This window comes from Hyperolius riggenbachi, chromosome 7 (genome assembly GCF_040937935.1).
Source record: "Hyperolius riggenbachi isolate aHypRig1 chromosome 7, aHypRig1.pri, whole genome shotgun sequence".
Taxonomy (NCBI): domain Eukaryota; kingdom Metazoa; phylum Chordata; class Amphibia; order Anura; family Hyperoliidae; genus Hyperolius; species Hyperolius riggenbachi.
The window spans coordinates 197909787-197923198 of record NC_090652.1 but is presented as its reverse complement, the minus strand read 5'-3'; the positions used below and the strand labels follow the sequence as shown (position 1 = coordinate 197923198).

Genomic DNA, 13412 nt, shown 5'->3' with positions numbered 1-13412 from the left:
TTTCTCTCCTCCCTGCCTTCTCCCTTGTAGTGATGTGTTGCTGTGGCATTCGGAAATGGGCCCAAACTCCACGGCCACCACCAGCCCAAACACGTTGGTATCACAGTGACTGACAGCCTGTTTGGGTCAGTGGCAGCCACGAAGTTTGAGTCCACTCCTGAGTGATGCATCAAGCTCTGCCATGGCAGTGTGTCACTACAAAGGGGAAGGCACAGACAGGGACGGATCTGGGGGGGGGGGGGCACAGGCGGGTCTCTTGCCCCAGGCGCAGTTTGTTGAATTCTTAAAAAGGCGGCAAAATTTGGATTGGGAATTGCAGTTTAGGTGCCAAAACCTGACCTTTAGGCGCCAAAACCTGACCTTGCCCGAGGCGCAATTTGGTCTAGATCCGTCCCTGGGTGCAGAGAAGTGTATAACTAGCAGAGCGCTTCCTTCTAATTGGCACCTTACGGTATGAAGGCACTGCACGGACACAGGTAATTGTATATCTATATTCATTTATGAAAAAAGTGGTGGAGGGGAAATATGTTAAACTAAAGGCAGCCATATACTTATCGATTTTTTTTTGCATTAATACTTGGCCGATTCAATCAATTGATCGAATCTGCTAGAAATCGATGTTGTGAATGATTCACATACCTGTTGTAACGATTGGTGTAGCACACAGACGTCTGATTATTGTGTGATGATTTCTGGGAGCCATGTGCGGACACATGGCTCCCAGAAAACTTTTAGTTTTTTAGCTAGAAATAGCTACTTTTGGCAACTTTCTTTTTACTTTTTTTACTTGATCAGGTACATAGGCTTTGTGTACTCACAGATAGCTGTAGTTACGCTTGTAGTTGTAGTTGTAGATGTAGTGTAGTTGTAGTTTTAGTTTGAAGACCGCCAGCCTGCACGACAACTCCGGAGACCCGACTCTGCTGCCCTCCCAGTCAGCTCCGGGCCGGACACAGAAGGCTCCTGCCGCCGACAGCATCACTGCCACATCGAGCGGGTCCCCCGCCGCTGCCGCTGCCTGCAGTGACCAAAGCCGGGGCCGCTCCACAGCCGTGGCTGGCTCGGTCTGATCCCATCCGGCTCCCAGTGAGCGACCTTGACTCGAGCCTCTGCCCAGGCTCCTCGGAAGCGACGCAACGGACACAGCCGACAGCGGAGTTTCGGCCGTCCACCCTGCCGGGCCGTTACTGTTGATCTCCCGCTGCCTGGATCTTCCGCTGCAGACCATCTGCTGCTGGCTCCCAGTCGACGGCGGAGCTCCTGCCGCCCAGCCTCGGCTGAGCCGCCACCTCAGACCTACCGCTGCAGATCTCCAGACACTGCAGATCTTCAGTCTGCGACAGCGGAGCTCCAACCGCCCAGCCTCAGCCGGGCCGACTCCGCAGACCTTCCGCTGCTGGCTCCCATTGTCAGCCAGCATCAGCCCTCACGGAAACCCGCCACAACTCCGGAGACCCGACTCTGCTGCCCTCCCAGCCAGCTCCGGGCCGTCACAGAAGGCTCCTGCCGCCGACAGCATCACCACCACCACCACACCGAGCGGGACCCCCGCCGCTGCCAGCACAGACCAGCGCAGCCGCAGCAAACTACCCAGGGACAAGCACCTCCATTCCGGGGGCAAGCCAGGGACAGGCACCTCCATTCCTGCTGGCTGCTTCGTCACGTGGTCTGTGCGGCCTACCAACACAACCTCTGCCCTGCTCCAGCCACATGGTGTGCGGCCTACCAACACAAGCCTGGCAACCAGAACACCCCGCAGAACCCTTGCCCTGCTCCTCTACCTGCCTCTGTGTGAGTATTTCCCCTGCACAATTAGTGATTGATTGCTGCTATGCATAGACTGCCTCATATGTACTTTCATTAGCCGTGATATCAGTTGCTATGCAAGGAATGTTTCAGACATATCCTGTGATATTTAACTGCTAAGCATGGACTGTTCATATGGACTGCTAATCAGCCTGCGACTTAGCTGCTATGCACGGACTATTTCATATGGACTTTTATTGCCTGTGATATTGCCTGCCACTGCCCCCCACACGGACTGTTACATTGCGTCAGACTGTCACGAGCCTGCCGCGCCCCCCTACCCCCCTCTCCCATATGGACTTTTACAGATGAACTGTTAACTGCTGTGTATAATCTCAAATAATCACTTGCATGACAAACCTACTGATGCTGCCTTTCAGCACAGCTCACACATGTCTTACTCTTGTATGATACCTCACTGTCAACTGTTACAACTCACGCAATAGGCACTGTAAACTAGCGAGTTACAATCCTCTCGTGATGCCACTGACACGCTGCGGGTGCGGTGTCGAAACCGCAATATCTTCGATGCACTCCCTTCCATCTCAGGGCACCATCACCTATACCAGAGCTGAGCTCCTGGTATGGGAATCCAAGGCCCAGGTACTGCCCCTGTGGGACACAGTCCAGGCTCACCTAGACCAGTGGACCCGTAGGTCCAGATACCGGCCCAGGGGGAGGAGAGCAGGCGCACAAGTAAGGCTTAAAAAGAAAGGACTGCGGTCATCTATCCCAGCCATTCTGCTAGCGAACGTCCGCTCCCTCCCGAACAAGCTAGACGAGCTGCTTCTTCTGCTTGGCAGCAAACCCACGCTTAGTAGCAACTCCCCGGTACTCTGCTTCACAGAGACTTGGCTGAACGACAACATCCCGGATAACTCCCTTCATCTTCCGGGCTTTGACCTCTTTCGTGCAGATCGCGACCAGGCACTCTCGGGGAAAAAGAAAGGCGGAGGTGTCTGTTTTTACATCAACTCCACCTGGTGCTCCAACACGACCATCCTGCAGAAAGGCTGCTCGCCAGACATCGAACTCTTACTGATTAACTGCAGGCCTCAGTACTCTCCCAGGGAATTCAACTCCTATGTCCTGGCGGGCGTCTACACCCCCCCGGATGCTGACACCAGTAATGCACTGGGCACACTCAGTGATGCCATCTCAAGGTGGGAGACATACCTCCCAGACTCCCTCTTCATCTTTCTGGGGGATTTCAATAGGGCAAACCTACGCCAAGAGCTTCCCCGCTACAAACAACACATCACCTGCCCCACCAGGAACCAGAACACCCTGGACCACTGCTACACAGTCCTCAAAGACGCGTACAAGGCCATTAGCCGAGCTGCCTTGGGCAGCTCTGATCACTACCTAATCCACATGATCCCCACCTACAGAAGACACCTTGAAACCACAAAGCCGCTAGTCAAGCCTGTGAAGAAGTGGACAGAGGAGGCAAAGGGGCAACTTCAGGCCTGCTTCGACAGCACCGACTGGTCAGTCCTGGAAGCTCCCTGCCTGGAGGAATGGTCAGAGAATGTCACCTCCTACATTAGATTCTGCGAGGAGACATGCATCCCAGCGACAACCATCAAGGTCTTTCCGAACAACAAGCCCTGGTTCAACGGAAGGCTACGCAGGCTCCGGAGGCAAAAAGAGGAAGCCCACAAATCTGGAACACCGGAGAGTTTCAGGGAAGCCAGGAACATCTTGAAAAGAGAGTTGAAGGTGGCAAAGAGAGACTACTCCAACAAGCTGAGACGCAATCTCCAGTCCAACAATGTCCGGGAGGTCTGGAAAGGCCTAAGGGCAGCCACCAACTTCAAGCCTCCTTCCCAACACATACTTCCGAGCACTGCACTAGCTGAGGATCTCAACAAATTCTATTGCAGGTTCGAGGCCCAGCCCACCCACCCGGAGGATCAAACATCCTCACCCAGGCATCCACCCCCCTCCTCTCCTCCACACGCTGGTCATACTCCCTCAATACAGCTAACAGTCCAGGAGACCGATGTGCTGCGGCACCTCCGGAAGCTAAACACTAGGAAGGCCTCAGGCCCAGATGGCATATCCCCATCCTGTCTAAAAACATGTACGGGACAGTTATCCCCGGTCCTCACTTCCATCTTCAACAGATCCCTGGAGCTGGGCAAAGTTCCCTCCTGCCTCAAAAAAGCCGACATCATCCCGGTCCCCAAGAAGCCAGGAGTCACGGACCTAAACAACTTTAGACCTGTCACCCTAACCCTGATTATCATGAAGACCTTCGAGAGACTGGTCCTCTCCCACCTGAAGCTTCACACTGCCACCCTATTGGATCCTCTACAATTTGCATGCAGGGCAAACCGGTCTGTGGAAGACGCCATTAACATCTGCCTTGCACATATCACTGAACACCTGGATAAACCAAAGACCTACGCAAGGATCCTCCTCCTGGACTTCAGTTCCGCGTTCAACACCATCTGCCCAAACATTCTGCACGACGACCTGGAACAGCTTGGTGTCGACCCAACCCTTTGCACCTGGATCAAGGACTTCCTTACGAACAGGACACAGCTAGTGAGACTCGGAGGCTGCTCCTCCAGTGTAAGAACCACAAACACAGGCGCCCCGCAAGGATGTGTACTGTCTCCGATGCTCTTCTCCCTGTATACAAACAGCTGCACCTCCTCCACGGATACCGTCAAGGTCATTAAGTTTGCAGATGACACCACCATCGTAGGACTCATGGGTGATAAAGCGGAACTGGAATATCACAGCGAGATCGAACGGATTCTCAGATGGTGCTCAGACAACAAACTTGTACTAAACACTGCAAAAACGGTGGAACTGATAGTGAACTTCAGAAGGAACGCTCCACAACCCAGCCCGGTCATCATTGATGGCACCGAAGTCACCAGGGTACATAGCGCGCGGTTCCTAGGCACCACCATCACGGAGAACTTGAGATGGGACGAAAATACCTCTACTACCCAAAAGAAGGCCCAGCAGAGACTGTTCTTCCTGAGGCAACTAAGGAAGTTTGGCATGCCCAGGGAGCTACTGACCAGTTTTTATACGGCGACCATCGAATCTGTCCTTTGCTCCTCCATCATTGTCTGGTACTCGGGGGCAAATGCGAAGGATAGGCTCAAACTCCAGAGAGTCATCAATGTGGCTGAGAAGATCATTGGGTCGCCCCTGCCACCCTTAGACCTTCTCCATACATCCAGAATGAGGTCCAGGGCAAATAGAATCACACTCGATCCCTCCCACCCTGGCAATCACTTCTTCAGTCCTCTTCGCTCGGGACGTCGCTATAGGTCCATCTACACCAAAACCACCAGGCGTAGGAACACTTTCTTCCCTCAAGCGATCACTCTCCTCAACTCAGAATCTCTCTCCAATGCCATCTCCTAATCCCCTTCTGCTCCTCGGGGCACTAGAGGACGAATGCATGCCCATAGGCTGTCACTCATGTTCATCTCTGCATAACTAAGCGACAACCGCTCTATGTGTCTTTTGCTATGTCGAAATGTTTTCCTTATAAATTGTACTATGTGTAATGTTACTTGTACTGTTTGCACTTGCCAATATGCCTTGTGTTCACAAATAATTCCGGGTGCGGCGCCTGTCGCACTTGGCGAATAAAGTGATTCTGATTCTGATTCTGATTCTATACCCGATTATGTGGTGATCTGCAGTATCACCAATAATGCAAGTATAGAAGGCTGAGAAACAGAGGTGTTAAGTGTTTGGTGCAACAGTAGATTAAATGGATAGATCTCACCAGAGAAGCTGGTGAGTACTATCTGAAACAACAGTGCTAGACCTCACCAGGGGAGCTGGTGGGTACTAGCTGTAACAACAGTGCTAGCCCTCACCAGGGGAGCTGGTGGGTACTAGCTGCAACAACAGTAGTATAAATAATAGGTCTTACCAGAGGAGGTGGTAAAGTACTAACAGCAACAGTGACAACAAAGTTTGGCTAGACCTTACCAGAGGGGCTGGCAAGGTACTATCAGTCACAGGAGCTGTATAACTTAAACTAAACCTCACCAGAGGAGCTGGTGGGTATTTAGTCAAAAGAGCACCTCACTAGTGGCGAGGGCCCACTGGTGAGTAGAGAGGTTAGACAGGCAAGGTTTGGCAACTGAGAGGCGAATACAGTACAGAAACGTGAGGCAGAAGAATAGTGAGATATCAGGCAGAGGTTCAGCAACTAAGGTCAGATAGGCAGAAGTACAGAATTGATAAGCAATAGCAAGGTCAGAGTATAGCCAGAATCATACACAGGTAATCAGTAATACAATATAACAATAGTCCTAGTCTTGTGTGAAATCCCTGGTTTCCTCCCAGATTAAAGCACACCGGATACTAGTCTAAGGTCTGAGCGCTAACACGAGTGTATTCGCAACAGCAGACAAATTGCAAGTGACCAGTGAAGGCTTAAGAAGCCGAGGAGAGCTCACAACCGCGCCCCTTACCAATCAGCCAATCCGAGCGGCATGAGCCACCTCTGATGTCAGTTGACCGGCAGGTCAGCTGACGCGCCTTATTCCAGCATAAAGGTCCTGTCTACGCGCGCGCCTCGCGATACAGCGACCCTATGAGCACGAGACAGTACCATTCCCGGCGTGCTAGACGCCGATGGAACGGATGAGGCCTGTGAACAGGGAACAAAGGCAGCTGCGGGTATACCCTGCATGTCCGCAGCCACCAAAGTTGCAGATGTTACACCTGTACTGACATGTCCCATAATGAGATAAATGGGTACATATAGTATTAGTCCTCCTCATAACTTGTGTGATGGTCCATTTTTTTTTACTTATTTATATTGTAAGAGTTAAAAAAGTGCCTTTATCTATACAAATGAGACAGTAGAACAGCAGCTGAATTCAGCTGGATTCCTTAAAAGTAAACAGAACCCTAAACACTTCTATTTGGCTGAGGAAACAATCCTAATTAGAAGACAGGGTTCTAAAGTTTAAAGGCTGTTACTTCAGTTTTGCAGGTGAATGAAGCAGATTTTACATTACAAAGTCATGGTTGCTGTTTAGAATTCACTCTTAGAAATCCAGCCCTTAGAACTTTACTGGAGTCTCAAATTTGTATTTTCAATTTATTTATTATTACCGTAGTACTACAAAAATACAATCAATTTTCTCATCACATGTATTTAATTTCCAGTTTACTTTCTGTACTTAAAATATCTAAAACATAAAATACAGTATCTACATTATCTATAATCCTAAAGCTATTAGAGATGGCCGAACGGTTCGCCGGCGAATGGTTCCCGGCGAACTTCGGTGGTTTGCGTTCGTGGAAAACTGCAAACTTTTCCGGAAGTTTGATTCACCCCCATAGTGCATCATTAGGGTCAACTTTGACCCTCTACATCACAGTCAGCAGGCACATTGTAGCCAATCAGGCTACATTCACTCCTGGAGCCCCCCCCCCTTATAAAAGGCAGGCAGCGTCAGGCATTGGACTCACTCGTATGCAGTAATTACAGAAGGGAGAGCTGCTGTGCAGAGACCTATAGGGAAAGCTTAGTTAGGCTCTTGTAGGCTTCTTAGCTTGCTCCTTGCTGATTCTTATTTCTAAAAAAAAAGCACCCCTCAACAGCTCTTTTGAGAGCTAATCTTGTTCTTGTGATCTTCTTTTTTGTGTGTGTGTCCCACAGACACTTGTGTTGCATAGACAGCCTTGGTAATTCCTACTGTGTGTGCCACTACCAGGCCCAGTACATTCAGTGACTACCTGTGTGTGTGTGACAGATGCACATAGTAATACCCATCACTGCATATACCTACCTGTTGTTCACTTCAGTGCACCCACCTACCTACGTGAGCGCACGCAGTGTCACTGTGCCTGTCCGGTACCTGTCTGTGTGTGACAGGTGCACATTGTAATACCCATCACTGCATATACCTACCTGTTGTTCACTTCAGTGCACCCACCTACCTACGTGAGCGCACGCAGTGCGATATTCAATACCACCAGTCACTGTACCTGTTCAGGGTACGTGTGTGTGACAGGTGCACATTTGTAATACCCATCACTGCATATACCTACCTGTTGTGTTCAGTGCACCCACCTACCTACGTCCGCACACGCAGTGTGATATTTAATATCACCAGTCACTGTACCTGTTCATGGTACGTGTGTGTGAGACAGGTGCACATTTATAATATCCATCACTGCATATACCTACCTGTTGTGTTCAGTGCTCACCTATGTGAGTGCATGCAGTGTGATATTCCACTCCGTGCATATCTGTTAACTGCACCTGTGTGACTGCACATTGTATTAGTCAAGTCAGTGCATACCTTTCACTTCATCCCCCCCCAATATGGACAAAACAAAAGGCAGAGGCAGGCCACCTGGCAGGTCTGTTCGAGGTTGCGCTAGTGTGATTTCGTGCGGCCCTCGACCAAAGTACAGTGTTCAGAAGAAGGCATGTGCCATCAACCCCCAATATTGTCATGACGTAGTTGACTATTTAACACAGAACACCTCATCTTTTTCAGCTTCCGCACGGAAGCGTGACATATCTTCTTCCTCCTGCTCTGATTCTGGCACCCCACTTAACACTCAGTCGGCTGCCTCCACCAAAGGGCTCAGCTGTGTGGAACTTTTTTTGTGTGTCTGCCTGAGATGAGAGCAATTCCATCTGTACTCTCTGCCACCAAAAATTGAGCCGTGGAAAGACCAAGACCCGCGTAGGGACAACTACCTTACGAAGGCACATGATTACAAAGCACAAACTGCAATGGGGTGACCACCTGAGGAAAAGCAGCACACAAAAGCAAAGCCACACACCACAGTGGAAGATACCAGGCCGCAATTTTTTCTCAAAAAAGGCGATACCTAAACTGTCCCGTGATGTTGAAAGGCAAGTGATGACATCTCTGGCACACAGCGTTGGGTCAAGGGTCCATCTGACCACGGATGCCTGGTCTGCAAAGCATGCTCAGGCCTGCCCGAAGACTGAGTCAGTCCCCACACACAGCATCTCTGCCTGCACCGCGTGTGACTGCCTGCCCCAAGACTAAGTCGCTCCCCACACAGCATCTCTGCCCGCGGGCCGGTTCACTGCCTTCTCTGCCACCACCAACAGGGTCCAGGACTCCAGGTGGCTTCCTGAATTTTTAAGTAAATAATTTTTCTGGTGTGTGTACATGCCTGCCTAATTTTTCTACAACAAAACAAAAGGCATGTACATGTGCCAATTCCCCTTCGTGATCATTACCTTGCCGCGGTGAAGGTGCTTGTGTATCACAATGAAGCAATGACCGCCGGCTATATGAGTGTGTGTGTGGGGGGGGGGGGGCACACCCAACACCCACGATAATAGGGTTGTTGCTTCATTGTGGACAGACCAAATTTGATCAGCTGGTCAGTCACTGTTCTGTCATTCAGCTACCTCAGCCCAGCGACCATATGGGCTGGAAAGCCGCCATCACCTGCACTCTCATCATGGTGCGCACCAGTCCAGCATGCCCGTCACTACACAAACAGCTGTTTGCAGTCACTGCATACCTTTCACTGCATCTTTGACTGCACACTGTATTATACTGCACCTGGCAGTCAGTGCATACCTTTCACTTGAATGGATGGCAGACTTGCCCTCCATAACAGATTCTCGTTAAAGGATTTAAAGTTGATTCATCTCATATACAGCAGGGCCTCGAAAGTCCTCCTGTATTGTTATTTTTGGTCACTACCTCGGGACTTGCATGCCATGCCTGCTGCCTTCCTTGGATGTGTGGTAGTCGTTCCTGCTCCTTTGCCCACAGCGTGCCTGCTGCCTTCCTTGGATGTGTGGTGGTAGCCGTTCCTGCTCCTTTGCCCACAGCGTGCCTGCTGCCTTCCTTGGATGTGTGGTGGTGGTAGCCATTTCTTAGGCTCCCACTCCGGACTGGAATTGAACCAGGATTCCCCGGCCATTACCCGTGGTCACCATGCTCCTGAGAAAGTAATATCGAAAGTTTCACACAGTTGAATAAATGGCAGACTTGCCCTCCATAACACATTCTTGGCAAATGCTTTCGATTTGGTTCGTCTTGCGCTGAGTAAAGGGTCCATCTGACCACAGAAGCCTGGTCTGCAAAGCACGGTCAGGGCAGGTACCTTACTTATACAGCAAATGGGTCCTTACTTGGATGTGTGGTGGTAGCTTCTCAGGCTCCCACTCCGGACCGGAATCGAACCCTGATTCCCCGGCCATTACCCGTGGTCACTCACAATGGCAGACTTGCCCTCCATAACAGATTCTCGTTACAGGTACTGAACAGCCAGCAGAAAATGTAATTTTAAAAAAATAGATGTAAGCTTTAACGATGGTAGAGAAAGAACCATCGAAAGTTGATAAGGCAGTCAGACATTACCTGATATCACTGAGGAAGAGCAATCTCGCCATGGTGCGCACCAGTCCAGCACGGCCATCACAACACAAACAGCTGTTTGCGGTGCGTTACACAGTGAGTTTGGTGTGTCAGTGTGAAGCAGTACTCTAATTACACTCCCTGATTGATGTATACACATGCAAGATGTTTTAAAGCACTGTAGGCCTGCAATTTAGCATTCAATGTGATTTCTGCCCTTAAAGCGCTGCTTTGTGTCAAATCCAGTTTTTTCCCCCGGAACTTTTGACGTCTATCCCACTCATCCATGCAAAAACTCAGATGTTAAACCCCTTGAAACATCTTTGCCATCACTTTTGTGGCCAGCATAAGTGTTTCTAGTTTTCAAAGTTCGCCTCCTCATTGAAGTCTATTGCGGTTCGCGAAAGTTCGCATGAACCCAACTTTTGCGGAAGTTCACGAACCTTAAATCGGAGGTTCGGGCCATCTCGAAAAGCTATGTGCACACTGAAATATTATTTAGTTTAGGAATGATCACTGTGCAGATGCGCTGGTTGTCTGCCAAGCCGCTTGTTCTTTTCTGGGGAAATTGGAGCATGAGCGCAATGCATCCTGCTGTGGGAACTACAGTAACTCAAAATAATAAGTGGGCTTGAGTATTCCAGCACACTGAATTACTAAAGGAGAGGAAAATGACATTTGGGGACACCTGTACTCACTCAAGATTTTCACTGAAAACTCACAATAATCTAAATAGCAAAATATATTAGACAGCAGGCTATGAAGGCCACTATCCATGCTATGCTAGGAAGAAAGTGAGATCACAAAACTGATTTGTTTGCATTGGCTGTCAAAATCAAAGGACTAGTGGGATACAAAAACAATGTTTTGATAACATGTTTGACAAGTACCTATTAGGATGTATGCATAAAGTTTCACCTGACTGCATTGTTTTAAAGCACACCTGTACCTGGATAAAAAGTTGATTTTTAGTTACCTGGAACTTCTACCAGCGCCCATAGTCTTTGAGGCTCCTTACTGTCCTTAGTGCTCCCTCCGTTGTCCCGCTGTCAAGCTTAATTAAAATCTCCGAGCTGGCTGGGTCGTGGCCACAGCTTGTGCACTGCCCAAGCCATACGTCTCCTCGATTGAGCTCCCATGGGCGGGAGCATTCTGTTCATGATATACTGAAGAGAAAGATCTGGGCAGCATTTCTCTGTTTACCTTTTATTCATCCAAAAAGATTGCCATCATAGAATTACAAGCAGTTCCAGAGTGACATGAAAAACAAAGTTCATTTCAAACCTGGTGTCCTTTACATGTGTTGCGATGGAGAGGGTCGGGTGACCAGGGGGTAGTTGGACAGCACAACAGCCGTTTCGCATGTACAGCCCTTGCTCACGAGCTTGTCCTGGGTCCTTCTGTTCATGTACGGTTCATAAAGGCATGTAACTGCGTATTTGTTAAATGCTCCTAGCTATGAAAGTGCAACCGAGAAGGCACAACTACCTTTTGTGTTCAGTGAACCCACCTCACTGCATATAACTAACCCACCTCACTGCATATAACATGGTCGGGACAGAGCATGGCACTGTAGACACAAACCCGCCGGGTGGGAGATTTAAATCAGGGGTGACAGCAGCACAATGGAGGTGACTCAAAGAACGGGGAGGGAGCTGGAAGAAGCCCTAGGTAAGTAAAAATTAACTGTTTTTCTCCGGTTTAAAATAACATATATTATCCTACAGCATGCCCTATGGTATGGTCTCTAATACCAGAGTACAGCTTCCACAGGTCCTGAATGGGCTGGTTACAACTAATTCAAAGTTTATTGTACTACGTTTTAGCATAGTATACATTTTAGCATTGTATACAATACAAACATTTCATGTATAAGTCTATTAGTGTCTATAAGTCTAATATAAAGATTATTTGTGCTATGCTTTATATTCTAGTGGTCTATTGTCCTCAGACTATGTGGAGATTGAATACGACAATGGAAAACCAAAACTGAACAAGGTAACTTTGCTTCATTATTCTGTACATATTTTCATAAAAGAACATTGTCTCCTATGCCCTACAATATATCATCCTCACCTTGTGTATGATTCACATAAGTGGCAGCTTTCTGCTGTATTGACAAAGTGACTGGTAAGTGAAGTGACCATTTCCCTAACATTTTTCTTCTTTTAAACAGGAGTTTGTTCCTAGAATTTCTCATATTCACTTAGAGGGTTTATTTTGACTATAGTTTGCTTTATGGTGGTAAGATTGCACACCATGCAGCCCTAGCAGCTAAACACTGACCACTTTTATTTTCAGTATGAGGTCCCTTCTGAGACCCAGTTCATCCTTCATTTCTGTTGATACCTTGGTTTGTAAATGTAGGACTTATAATCGTATTACCGTTTTTAGGCAGATCCTTGTTAATGCTCATCATTGCCAGACCACTGGGATGTTCTTAACCTCCTTGGTGTTCTAATTATTTCTGGATTTTAGTGTCTCAAAGTGGTGCAATTTTTTCACATGGTCTTAGACCAGGCATGGGCAAACTTGGCCCTCCAGCTGTTAAGGAACTACAAGTACCACAATGCATTTGCCTTTATGAGTCATGACTATGACTGTAATACTCATGCAATGCATTGTGGGACTTGTAGTTCGTTAACAGCTGGAGGGCCAAGTTTGCCCATGCCTGTCTTAGACCCTAAAAATCATACTGCTAGATAGATCTGCGGCGGCCGTGCACATTACACACTTTCCATGACTTCAGCTTGGGGTTACCGCTCTGAGCTGCGGATTTCCGGCCAGAGCCTGACTCAGGATTACCGCTAAGGAGGTTAAGACATTGTGACATAACTACTTCGAGGTCCAGCTCACTTATTCAATATTGTTGGTGCAAACTCCCTGCAGATCTGTTGCTGTAGATTGAGGGTAAAGAAAAAACATTACCACGGCTGTTAGGCCGGAAGGTGGAGTCACATGTACACAACATTTAAGAACCCTAGAGGTGAATATAGAGAGGTTTTTATTGTATTGGTGGTGCAGCAGGAAACTGGAGAGAATACAGGACATTCCCACATACCCACCCTGCACCTTTCACATTTTCCACAGTGCTTTATATAGGACATTGTTTACTTATTGCCTGTCAAAGGGCCCATGTTATAGGACCAGATTTACTGGGGAACCAATTATCTAAAGCTAGTACAGGTAGTCCCCAACTTACGAATGCCTGACTTACGAACGACCCGCTGATACGAACGGCAT

At 48.5% G+C, this 13412-nt stretch overlaps 1 protein-coding gene across 10 annotated transcripts in view; it reads left to right on the top strand.

The window, feature by feature from the left end:
• ADAM23 (ADAM metallopeptidase domain 23) overlaps nt 1-13412 on the top strand; it is a 468543-nt gene that overhangs the window by 212919 nt on the left and 242212 nt on the right. For all 10 annotated transcript variants that reach the window (XM_068244982.1, XM_068244983.1, XM_068244981.1 and 7 more), the window contains one exon: nt 12104-12167. In XM_068244982.1, coding sequence (XP_068101083.1) covers nt 12104-12167 — 64 coding nt within the window. The remainder of the gene's footprint in view (nt 1-12103; nt 12168-13412) is intronic.